The sequence below is a fragment of the Callorhinchus milii genome, unplaced genomic scaffold, assembly GCF_018977255.1.
Source record: "Callorhinchus milii isolate IMCB2004 unplaced genomic scaffold, IMCB_Cmil_1.0 Scaffold23, whole genome shotgun sequence".
NCBI classification, from domain to species: Eukaryota; Metazoa; Chordata; class Chondrichthyes; order Chimaeriformes; family Callorhinchidae; genus Callorhinchus; species Callorhinchus milii.
The window spans coordinates 260366-272877 of record NW_024704764.1 but is presented as its reverse complement, the minus strand read 5'-3'; the positions used below and the strand labels follow the sequence as shown (position 1 = coordinate 272877).

Below are 12512 nucleotides of genomic sequence, written 5' to 3'. Positions count from 1 at the left end.
AAAGCACTATATCAAATGCAAGGATTATTATTATATTATTATTATTATCTAACAGATGTGATAAGGCACTATATCAAATGCAAGGATTATTATTATTATCCTCCTGACATGAAAGCCACTAGTATCAAATTGCAAGAATTACTATTTTTATTATTACTCGCTGTCAGATGAAGTGACTGTGTCATTTGTTGGCTTGCTCAGAGGAATGTCCCACAACCATAAACAGTCATGAAGTGAATGACTAATGTATCTGGCCAGAAACTCCCTCTTTTCAAGTCTAACATAATCTCAATGAGCAAATTGTCTTTTCATCTGAAGGACGGCTGGTTAGACTCCAGCAGTTACCCCAACGCACACTCTGAGGTCCCCAAGCCTTAGCTCTTGCCAACCTATACCTAACACCAGGATACTCACCTCCAGGGAGAGAGAGAGAGTGCATCCCATTCCAACAATCTATCTCTGTGATTTCCAGGTGTAGGTGGGATGAATAGTATTCCCAGTTTGGTTTGGATACTCTTAAGCATGGTGATGGGTTTCCCTGTGTGTGTCAGACACCTCGGCTGACCCCCAGCCACCTGCCCCCCCCCCCCCAAAAAAAAAGGACAGCTCCTCTGACAATTCAGCCCTCCCCCACGATCGCATGGGGGTGTCAGCCTCGCCTTCAAATCCCAAAGTGGGGCCTGAGGCCTACAGTATCCTGACTGAGAAGCGAGAGTGCTACTAACTGAACCAAACTGACACGTATACAGATAAAATAATTCTGCGCAGAAGAATTATCTTCAAAGTCACTTCACTGGTGGAATGTTAATCTGAGAAGACACTAGCAGCCCAGCACGAGTCTGATACATCAGCACCTGCCTGCCTTTTCTCTTAAAAGGCAGCTTCTGTTTGTCTGTAGCTTAGGTCATTGCAGATAAATAGGTAGCAATGCACTTTGAGGGAAAACAAGCTATTTAAACTAAATGGTACAATGCTCAAGTAGGAGAGGAATAGAGGCTGTTGGTGCAGACACAGATTGTCAAATGTAAATGTAAAAAACCTTACAGCACAGAAGGAGGCCATTCGGCCCATCGTGCCTGTGCTGGCTCTTTGAAAGAGCTACCAATTAGACCCACTCCTCCACTCTTACCCCATAGCCCTGCAAATTTTTACTTTTTAAGTACCTATCCAATTCCCTTTTGAAAGCTGCTATCGAATGACCCTTTCAGGCAGTGCATTCCAGACCATAATAATTCTCTGGGCAAAAAAATGGGCTGAGGAGACTAGAAAAAGGCTGTTTCCATTGGTTGAGGAGCCTGTAATGAGGGGACATCAAGTATAAGTTAGCGACTAGGGGATTTAAAAGAGAACTTAGAAGGAGAACTACTTCACGCAGAAGGTGGTGAGATTGTGGAAGTCGCTGCTTGAAGCAGCGGTTGAATCAGATAGTGTAGATACATTCAAGATGGAGGCTAGACCTTTACATGAGGGAGAATAGAAGAAGGGTGTGGGAGGGAGTGAGGAGTGGGTGGAATATAAACACGGGCACGGACTGGCTGGGCCGAGTGACCTGTGTTCGGGCTGTACAGTCTTTGTAAATATTTGTAAATCTAATAGTTGGCCCTCATTGAGTTGAAGAAAGTTGAGGCTAATCCAGGACATTATAGGCATCAGAACATCAATGGGCGAAGAATCAAGGGTGGAAGTGGAGAGATGGATTTGGGCATCGTGTGTGTACATGTGGGAACAAATCCTGTGTTTGCAGATGATGTCACCAAGAGGGAGCTTGTAGATGAGGAAAAGGAGGGGCCGAGGATAGAGGCCTGAGGTACAATGCACAGGATTGTATGAGGAGAAGGGTATTAGAGGGGCAAACATGAAGGTGATAGCGTAGGTCAAGTGGAATTAGAATAAGGAAAGTGCAGTCTCACAGAGGCGGCTGAGAGGTGATCGAGGGGAAGAGAGTGGTGGACAGTGTTGAAAGCAGCAGAGAGGATGAGAAAGGCAAAGAAACACAGGGAGCTAATGTAGTAATAATAACAATAATAATAATCCTTGCATTTGATACAGTGCGTTAGCACAGCATTGAGACACCTTAAAGCGCTTCACACAACACACTGTAAAGTGAATTGACTGTATATTTTGTGGACGAAACGCGGCAGCCAATTGCGCACAGCAGCGTCCCCATAAACAGCCGTGAGTTGAAGTGACCAATTTATTTTGGTTATTTTTCTTGAGGGATTATTATCAGGCGTTTGGAGTAAGGAAACGTGCCCGAGGTTTCGCCCTGAACCTGCCGGGGATCGAACCCAGGTCCACTCATTTGCAGAGCGAGCGTGCTCTAACCACCGAGCTCCAGGGAAATCACTCCACTAAGTAAGGATTGGGATGAAGTTTGGGGCATAAGACAAAAAGTTTTTTTCACTTTATTTTATTTCGGAATAGTTACAACAACGCTCAGTGATCTGAGCCCTGAGCTGTGTTAGTTTGTGTGGCCTCAAACTCCAGCCTGGTTTAAGGATCGTGGGGGGGGGAGGAGGAGGAGAGGGGGGGAGGAGAGAGGGGGGGGAGGAGGAGGGGGAGTAGAGGGGGGGAGGAGGGGGGGAGGAGGAGGAGAGGGTGAGAGGGGGGGGAGGAGGAAGGGGAGGAGAGAGGGGAGGAGGAGGGGGAGGAGGAGGAGAGGGGGCGGGGGGGGGGGGGTCGTGGGGAGAGGGTGGAGTGAGTGAAGAAAAGGGGCTTTATGACCCGGTGAATTGGTTCCGGAACCTCCTGTGAGCTCCGTCCATCCATCCAACCGCCCCCCCCCCCCCCCCCCGGTGCCTGTCAGCCCGGACTGTGTGTGTGTGTGTGTGTGTCGGGGGTGAGGTACGTGCGGACAGTCAGGGCTGAGGTTTGCGTGTGTTTGCGGAGTGATGGAGAGAGCGGTGCGGTGCGGGATACGGCTTTGCGTGTTGCTGTTCGCCACAGCTCTGCTCACAGCCGCTCAGTACGAGAAGTACAGTTTCCGCAGTTTCCCCCGTGCGGAGCTGATGCCCCTGGAATCCACTTACCGCTACGCTGCGGAGCGCTTCGCCGCCGGGGACTGGAGGGAGAGCATCAGGTACCTGGAGCGGGCGCTTCGCCTCCACCGGCTGCTGCGGGACAGTCAGGCGTTCTGCAACCGCAACTGCAGCCACACCGACCCCGGACCGGGCCCCGGCCCCGAGTTTGCGGAGCTGCAGGAATTGAGCGCTTTCCAGCACATCCTCCACCGCGCCGTCTGCCTGAGACGCTGCAAAGCCGCTCTCCCGGTGTTCAGCCAAACCCCGGCACCGACCGACACCCTCCGGGACTTCCAGACCCGTCTGCCCTACCGACTGCTCCAGGACTGCTATTTCCAGGTAAAAAAACAACATACTTTTAAATCGGTATCGGAGGCGCCCCCCGGGACCCCCCCCCCCCCCCGGCCCCCCCCCCCCCGGGACCTCCCCGGTCCCTCCCCGGTCCCCGGTCACTCCGTCACTGCCCGAACCCGATCATCCATCTCAGTAGCGCGGAGATTTGCCGGTCATTCATCCACAAATATATATAATTCCTCCCCCCCCCCCCACCCCCCTCGTTTAAATACCACTCTGGGTTTATTTACTTCATCCCCACCCCCCCCTCTCCCTCTCCCCCCTTCGCCCACCCCCCCCCTCTCCCCCTTCGCCCACCCCCCCCACTCTCCCCCCTTCGCCCACCCCCCCCACTCTCCCCCTTGCCCACCCCCCCACTCCCCCCCTTCGCCCCACCCCCCCACTCTCCCCCATTCGCCCACCCCCCCTCTCCCTCTCCCCCCCCCACTCTCCCTCTCCCCCCTCTCCCCCCCCTCCCTCTCCCCCCTTCGCCCACCCCCCCCCACTCTCCCCCCTTCGCCCACCCCCCCCACTCCCCCCTTCGCCCACCCCCCCACTCTCCCCCATTCGCCCACCCCCCACTCTCCCCCCTTCGCCCACCCCCTCTCCCTCTCCCCCCCACTCTCCCTCTCCCCCTCTCCCCCCCCTCCCTCTCCCCCCTTCGCCCCCCCCCACTCCCCCCCTTACTCTCCCCCCCACCACTCTCCCCCCCTCCCCCCCCCCACTCGCCCCCCCCCCCCCCACTCTCCCCGAGTTTGATTGGAAGGTGTGATTTTTGTGCCCACAGAAAGTCTCTCTGCCACTCGCGGAGTGAGTGACATCCCGTGAGCCACAGACGCGGATTTTAACACATTGTTGACCGGTAGTTTGACATTTTTCATATTAAAGATCTATTAATAATAATCCTGGCATTGGATACAGCGCTTTTCACATCTTCTCGACGTCTCAAAGCGCTTCAGAGAATAGACTAAAGTGAATTGACTGTATATTTGTGGGCGAACGCGACAGCCAATTGCGCACAGCAATGTCCCACAAAGCGTTGTAGATTGAAGATGACCAATTTATTATTGTTTTGTGTTTTGGAGGGATTATTATCAGGCTCTGTGTGGAGTGAGGAAACTTGCCCAAGGTTTCGCCCTGAATGGCCAGGAATGTGTTAAAATCCGCATCTGTTGCACAGAGGATATCAATCATACACGGCATCTGATTAGATTAGACGTGATAGTGAGATGAGTGATCCAGTGACAGACTGGACTGCACTGTGTGTACGTACGTAAAGCCCTTTGATAGTGTGTGTGTGTGTGTGTGCGTGTGCGCATGTGTGTGACTGGGAGACATTTCCTCCGTCCTGTCTGTAATTCAGTGTAATTCAGTAGTTTGTAGATAAGATTTCAGCTCTGAGTTTGGGGATAGATCATGAGGTAACCCGCTCTCTGTGAGAGTGAGGGAGGGAGGGTATGAGGGAGGGTATGAGGGAGGGAGGGAGTGGCCATCCATTCATCGCTATTTGTGTTCCTCTGAGCCGAGAGCCTGGATTTACTCTGTTGCTCTCCTCTCCACACACACACACACACTCATTCAGACACACACTTTCACACACTCCCTGACGCGCTCACTCATTCCACAGAGGAGATTGATGAGGACGGACGAAAAGCCAAGAGGAAAAAAAAATGCCACGTCCCCGCTCTCTGAGCCCCCTCCCATTCAGCCCGCCCCTTCCCATCCTCCCCACTCAAAGGGGCTGTGTGCAAACAGTGTGACAGCTTCTGTTCGTACATTCTGCGTCAGGTGAATATCCTCGGACACGAGTTTGACGACCAATTTGGTTAATATTTTTTGGGTCAGCCGTGCAGCCCCTCACCGGGCCTAACCCCAATCTGTTAGGGCTTGCAGAGTTAACAGGAGCTGAGTGGGAGGATTCCCAGCCCCCCAGTGACTGGTCTGCCCTTCCAGCTCCTGTCGTCATCAGCAGCGAGTGCCCTGGAATACGGCAGACCCGCCTGGCTCAGGAACCGGGACTAGAGGCCGGCACAGAGGGCTCGGCTGGCTTCCGACATTCCGTGGCCAAATGTGTCGCCTTGGTGCCGGTTCAGTTCAAGGAGGACCCCGATTGCCTCCCCGACACAGAGGAGAGTCACTAGTTGATAGTACGGTTTAACCCTCTGAAATTATACTGTATCTGCCGGGGGAGCCAGACGCGAAGGTGCTATATCAATGCAAATTTACTGTTGTTATCAGCTGATACTGTAAGTAACTTGCGGCCAGTTTTCCTCTCCTAAACGGCTTGATTTGTGCCAACTAAAGCTATACAGGAGCTGGGAACTCAGCGCCTCTCCATTAGACATTCCTCTTGCGTGAGCTCAGACAGGAGCGCTGGCAGGGAATTCCACATCACAGCAGAAACCCTCTGCCCTCACAGGACACCCTCACTCTCATACATACCTCACACCCACTCTCACGCCCTCGTGCAGGCACACTCCCTCCCACATTCACTCCTTACATATAGCCACACACTCACCCCCACACACACACACACATATACGCATACACCCTCCCACCTACCCACCCACCCACACACACAGACATATACACCCACTCACATACACATACCCACCCACCCCCACACACACACCCATCCATACATACCCACACACCCGCACACACACCCACACACACCCACCAACCCACCCACCTACCCACACATCCACACACACCTCCAAACACACACACACACATATACCCATCCACACACATACACAAACATATACACCCACCCACATACACACACACCCACCCACACACCCCCACACACACACCCACACACACAACATACACACTCACCCACACCCCCACACACACACACACCCACACACACAACATACACACACACACCAACCCACACACACATACCGAACAACAGTTTCCCAAATAACCTTTCCTCTTATTTACGTGATGGATTTTCATTCTGGAAGCGATTGTCTGGAGAAGGTTCTGGAATTGTTACCAGGGTTTTTGCTGGGAGCTCGAATGGGGAAATCATCTGTTAAAGGAATCAGTGCTAATCCGTTGATAAAAGACTCCAACAGATGGAACTGCGGAAGCTGAGATTGTGCTGACGGCGTGAAGTTAGGCTTTGTGAAAAGTTTTCTGAGATGCCAGAGTGATACCGGAACATTGCCCCCAGCCCTGAGCATGTGTGTACCCCCTTCCCCCAGAGCGCACAGCTCCTCTTTCTGTTACTGCAGAGTGGCTTTTTATACAGTACGATGAGGCCTCACTGTGCAGAGGTCACATCTAATCAACATAGGGATGTAGTCATATAGGTTTGACCCTGAGTCTGATGATCAATGATGTTCTGTTTCCCCAAAAGAAGTGCTTGCTGGAGCCCAGACAGAACAGGCTTTGTGTTTGGACACATATCCGTCCGCAGACCCCTGCCTCACCTCGGGCTGAACCCTCTGATCGAATGAGACTTCTTATAAGCCGACCAGCCCCTCACGACAGCAGCTTCAGTTACTGTCGTGTGTTGTGTCGGGGTCTAATGTCACTTTGAAAAGTGGGAAACATCAGGGAAATGAGGAGCCCAAATGGCTCAGTTATCTCTGTCAGGTCATTTGAGATTGTAAAATCGTCCTTAAATTTTCTGTCCCACTCTCTGGAACTCGATCCCGAAATCCCTCTACCTCGCCCCCTTCCTCGCCTCCTTCAAGGCCCTTCCTCTTTGACCGTGCCATTGGCCACACTCCCACCCCCACCCCCCACCCCCTCCCTACTCTGTACCCTCTTGATTCCAACCCCCCAGCTCGGGCGCAAACCCTTAACCATCCAGCACCTTGGGACGTCCTTCCGACGTGAAAGGCTCAATATAAATATAAGTTGTTGTTAAAATAACACAGTGTCTGTAAACACGGTCATCGACAGCATTCCAGGTGTGGTCAGTGCTGTGCTGTGTATCTGTAGCGAGGCTGTGGCTCTGTGTTAGTGAGCCTGTCTCACAACAAGAAAAGCAACTTGCATTTACACAGCACCCCTCACTCAGGGTCCCAGAACGCTTGACAGTGCCGGAGCAGTACGCCAAGCCGGGGGGGAGGGGGAGGTGACCATAGTCGGAGAGGAAGATCTTCAAGCACGACCTGAGGATGGGGAGGGAAGGGGCAAGGTGGAAGCCTAGAGGAAGACTGTTCCAGAGTTTCGGGCTCTGAATGTGCGGCCACCGATGGCGGAATGGAAGGCATGAGAGGCCAGAGCAGGTCGAGCAGTGGCTGTGGTTTGGGGGGGTGAGCAGGTCGGAGAGGGAGGGAGGTGCCAGGGAATGAAGAAACTTGAAAACGAGCGGGAGGATCTGGAAATGGATCTGTTCAGCGAGAGGGAGCGAGCAGTGCAGCCTGGCCAGAGCTGGTGTGATGGGGCTCTCACTCTGCTCCTTCCACAGACAAATAACTTAGAGAAGGCGATCGCCGCGGCCCACACCTACCTGCAGAAGAACCCGAAGGATGTGGCCATGCAGAAGAAGATGAGTTATTATAAAACCATCCCTGACATTGAGAACTACCTCATCGACATGGAATCACAGCCACACGAGGTCAAAACCCCACACAGCCCGTTCAGGCTCCAGGCAGATAGGAGACGTGGGCTATAGAGAGATACTCGCAGGGCTAATGCCCCCCCTCCCCCAGCCCCCACACAGGGCTACCCCCCCCCCCGCCTCCCACACACATAGCTAACCCCACCCAACACAGGGTTAACCCCCCCTCCCCCACACAGGGTTAACCCCCCCTCCCCCACACAGGGCTAACCACCTCCCTGCCCCCACAGAGAGATAACCCCCCCTCCCCCACACAGGGCTAATTCCCCCTCCCTTGCGCCCACACAGGGGTAAATCCCCATACCCCACAAAGGGCTAGTCCCCCTCCGTCTGCCCCCACACAGGGCTAATCCCCCCTTCCCCTCCCCCATGCAGGTCTAAATGCCCCTCCCCCTGCCCCACACAGGGCTACTCCCCTCCTCCTTCCACACAGGGCTGCACCCCTACTCTCCCCCTTCCCCACACACAGGGCTAACACAACCTCCTCCCCCTTCCCCACACAGGGCTAACCTCCTTCCACCCCCCCCCCCACCCCACATGGGGCTAACCCCCCCCCCAAGGTCAGCTACAGCACAGGTTAGAGACAGAGTAAATAAAGCTAAGGTGAGACACTGAGGTTGACTAAAGATTGTTCTCTTTTAGGGCCTCTTTCTGAAGGCTGTTAAAGCCTATAACAACGGTGATTTTCGCAGCAGTATCTCGGACATGGAGCAGGCACTGCCCGAGTATTACCGAGTGCACCACGAGTGTCTGGGCAACTGTGAGGCATCGCATGAAGTCACTGAGTTCAAGGACTTTTACCCAGCGGTGGCCGGTGAGTGAGAGGAGCTGGGCTGAGACCGTGAGAGTCCCACTCTAAATCTTCATCCTGAAGTGACAGCTCCCTCTACATTGGTCATCCAGCACTCCCATGGGTCAGATACAGAGAGCCCTTTCTTGTCCTCAAATGCTTGGCTTTCTCATCGGGGAGGGAGGGGGTTGAGGAAGATTCATGTGGGTGGAAGTGTGCCCTCTGGTAATGGGGGTAAATGGTGCTGTTTTGCGTTGAGCACTGTGCCCCTGGTTTGGGTCGAATAGAGCTGAAATGGGCTGGGCTATTGGGTTGGGCTATTGGGCTGGGCTGTTGGGTTGGGCTGGGCTATTGGATTGGTATGGGCTTTTGGGTTGGGCTATTGGGTTGGGTTATTGGGTTGGTATGGGTTATTGGGTTGGGCTATTGGGTTGGGCTGGGCTATTGGATTGGTATGGGCTATTGGGTTGAGCTGTTGGGTTGGGCTATTGGGTTGGGCTATTGGGCTGGGCTGTTGGGTTGGGCTGGGCTATTGGATTGGTATGGGCTTTTGGGTTGGGCTATTGGGTTGGGTTATTGGGTTGGTATGGGTTATTGGGTTGGGCTGGGCTATTGGATTGGTATGGGCTATTGGGTTGAGCTGTTGGGTTGGGCTATTGGGTTGGGCTATTGGGCTGGGCTGTTGGGTTGGGCTGGGCTATTGGATTGGTATGGGCTTTTGGGTTGGGCTATTGGGTTGGGCTATTGGGTTGGTATGGGTTATTGGGTTGGGCTGTTGGGTTGGGCTATTGGGTTGGGGCTGGGCTGGGTGATGGAGCCCTGCCGTGGCTGAGCTGTGTCGCTGACCTCTCTCCTCTTCTCTCTGTACAGATCACTATGTGGAGGTGTTGAAGTGTAAAGTGGATTGCGACCAAAACCTGACCCCCAATGTGGGCGGCTTCTTCGTGGAGAAGTTTGTGGCCACAATGTATCACTACCTGCAGTTTGCCTACTACAAACGTGAGCCCCATTAACAGCCATGTTTGCCGATGTTCTTATAATAATTAGCGTTTGGGCATTTGCGAAGCCGTGATGATTGTGTTGCCTTGGTTACCTGCTCTTGCCCCATATCCCTTAATACCCCGACCTAACAAATATCGATCCAACTCAAGTCTTGAAAATGTGAATGAATCCAACATCCACAGCCTTTTGGGGGAAGAGAGCTCCAGATCTCCACCACCCTGTGGGTGAAACACTGCTTCCTAATTTCACACCTCAATGGGCCCTTGTTCTGGATTCCCCCACGAGAGGAAGTATTTTCTCTGTATCTGAAGGAACAAACCTTCCTTTTGTTTTGCAGTGAACGACATCAAGAACGCTGTGTCCTGTGTGGCGAGTTACATGCTCTTTGACCCAAATGATGAAATCATGCAGCAGAACCTGGTGTATTATCGCTTTTACCGGGACAAGTGGGGGCTGGTGGAAGCAGATTTCGTTCCTCGTGAGGTGAGTGTTCAAAACACCTCTCTCCCTCCCTCCCACCCGCCCACCCTCATGAATAATAACACATTACCTTTATCTAGCACCTTTCATGTCAGGCGGACGCCCCAGGCGCTGGACAATCAAGGGGTTGGGATCAGGGAGGGTAGGAGGGTGGCCCCCACCCTCTGGAACTCCATCCCCGCAGTCCCTCCGCCTTGCCCCCTCCCTCGCCTCTTTCAAGACCCATCTCAAGACCCTCCTCTTCGACTGCGCCTTCCATCTCCCTCCACCCTCCCTGACCCCGACCCCCAGCTCGGGTCCGAAACACTGACTGTCCAGCGCCTTGGGACGTCCTCCCGATGTGAAAGGCGCTATACACGTGTCATTGTGTTGTTGTTGTTGTTTCTCTCTCTCTAGGAGGCGCAATTCTACTACAACCAGACGTTGTTACAGCGCCACCTGCTGGACTTTGCAGATAACTACCTCCAGCCGGATGATGAGGTCAGTGGTGAAGAAAAAACCAATGGCGCAGATGCTTTTAAGTGTTTCCAGTTTTATTTCTCAGATATTCAGCCCCAAATTTACCTTGGAATTATGGATTATTCCTTTACTGTTTGCCACATCCCAGTGTGTCAACCTGGCTCATTGGTAGCTCTCTTGCCTCCTGAGTCAGAAGACTGTGGGTCATGCCCCATATCAGCTTAAAAATACATCTCCTTTCTATTGTCACGCTTGCTTTTACCTCCCTTTGATTGACAGATGGAGATCTCGGACGAGGTGTTTTCCGAGAGTGCGGAAGAAATCACGGATGAAGAATTTGAAGGAGATGGGGATTTTGAGGAAGCAATCCTGTCAGACTGGTGGCAGGAACCCAGACAGAAAGGAGATGTGGAGGAAGTGACTTACTGAACATTCGGAGGACAGATACGTGACACTGTCCGATCACAGTGGTGGCAAGAGTCCACCTGAGAGGGAAGAATGAATTTGATTAACATGTTTGCAGTTATTCATATGGATGGGTACAAGAGAGGATGAGGGAGATGTGGAGGGCAGGAGGGGCGGGGAGAGAGATGAGTGAGAGATGATACGGGAAAGGTTAAGAAATTGAGTTTGGCCAAGTTGCACACTGAACCAGTGACCTCTGCTGGAGATCTGTGATTGCGTTTGTGATGCTGTCACCATATTTATTGATGCACCTTTGTGCCATGTATCCCATGATGCAACATGACATATAACCCATGATGCACCATTGGTCATACTAGTCAATGTGTAGTTCGGTATCCCATGATGCATCATAAGGCCCACCCCATGGTCAGGGCTGCAGATTTGTTTTTTGCGGCATTGTTTTTGTCAAGATTTGCGGAGCTGGTCACGGTCAATTTGAGCACTTTGAGACGTCTAGAAGACGTGAAAAGCGCAATATCAAATCCAAGGATTATTCTTATTGTGATTATTGTTAACTTAGTGAACGTCATGGGTTTACGGAGAAATGTCACAGTACCTGGAGCATTTTTTCTGCCGTGACAGACCTGCAGCCAAATGGACCTAGTGGTTGACTCTGATATCTAACCTGTGATGCACCATTGGTCATACTGGTCACCGTGTGGCTCGGTATCCCAGAGTGCACTCTGGATGGTCTCTGGTGGTTCACTGAACTGAGCTTGAATCCAGGTGAGCTAATTGGCCATTATGCCGTATGATCCAACTTGTGTGTAATTTTAGCCATTTCTGTGCAAAAGAAGAAACTATTTACTTGACAGTATCTTTCTCTTAGGGCACTCTCCGTCAGGGCAATCAAGTCTGTACCTCCATGGAAACAACAACAACAACAAATTGCAATGATATAACACCCTTCATGTCGGGAGGACGTACCAAGGTGCTGCAAAGTGGTAATGGATGCCAGTGTCTGGCCATTGGTCTGCCTTTGAGATGGACTGTGGTGGTTGACTCTGAGATAAACTGAGCCTGAATCGAGGTCAGGTCCATGGCCATTATACAGCTCATCGGTCAAAACCCCGGCTTGGCCCATTCTAGACATGGAGCTCTGAACTGGGCCATGTTTGAATCATAGAATCATAGAATATTGCAGCACAGAAGGAGGCCACTTGGCCCATTGTGCATGTGCTGGCTCTTTGGAAGAACTACCCGATCAGTTCCACTCCTCTGCTCTTTGCCGATATCCTTGCAATATTTTCCTTTTCAAGTACCTATCCAGTGCCCTTTTGAAAGTTGTTATTGAATCAGTTTCCATCATCCTTTCAGGCAGTTTGATTATCTCTCCAAAGTTAGAACAGTTTTGTGGCTCAAACTCTATCCTAACCCA

The 12512-nt window shown here is 52.3% G+C and overlaps 1 protein-coding gene across 3 annotated transcripts; it reads left to right on the top strand.

The window, feature by feature from the left end:
• Positions 1-2818: 2818 nt before the first annotated feature.
• LOC103190063 (endoplasmic reticulum protein SC65-like) lies at positions 2819-12290 on the top strand. 3 transcript variants are annotated; one of them, XR_006085690.1, is made up of 8 exons: positions 2819-3359; positions 7786-7935; positions 8581-8752; positions 9599-9727; positions 10068-10213; positions 10607-10690; positions 10949-11860; positions 11964-12290. XR_006085690.1 is itself a non-coding variant. In XM_042343226.1 (7 exons), the coding sequence occupies exons 1-7, from the start codon at positions 2892-2894 to the stop codon at positions 11096-11098; spliced, it is 1299 nt and encodes a 432-aa protein (XP_042199160.1). In that variant the 5' UTR covers positions 2819-2891; the 3' UTR covers positions 11099-12290. The 3 variants fall into 3 exon arrangements, 2 of the variants coding, with proteins under 2 accessions (XP_042199160.1, XP_042199161.1); XM_042343226.1 differs by having other exon boundaries at positions 10949-12290; XM_042343227.1 differs by lacking the exon at positions 7786-7935 and having other exon boundaries at positions 10949-12290.
• The last annotated feature ends 222 nt before the right edge of the window (positions 12291-12512 follow it).

Excerpts from the sequence above, each read along its gene's own strand:
- LOC103190063 (XM_042343226.1), top strand. The coding sequence starts at position 2,892 with ATGGAGAGAGCGGTGCGGTGCGGGATACGGCTTTGCGTGTTGCTGTTC. Across the intron at positions 7,936-8,580 it reads TGGAATCACAGCCACACGAG|GGCCTCTTTCTGAAGGCTGT; the intron begins GTCAAAACCCCA and ends GTTCTCTTTTAG. Across the intron at positions 10,214-10,606 it reads CAGATTTCGTTCCTCGTGAG|GAGGCGCAATTCTACTACAA; the intron begins GTGAGTGTTCAA and ends CTCTCTCTCTAG.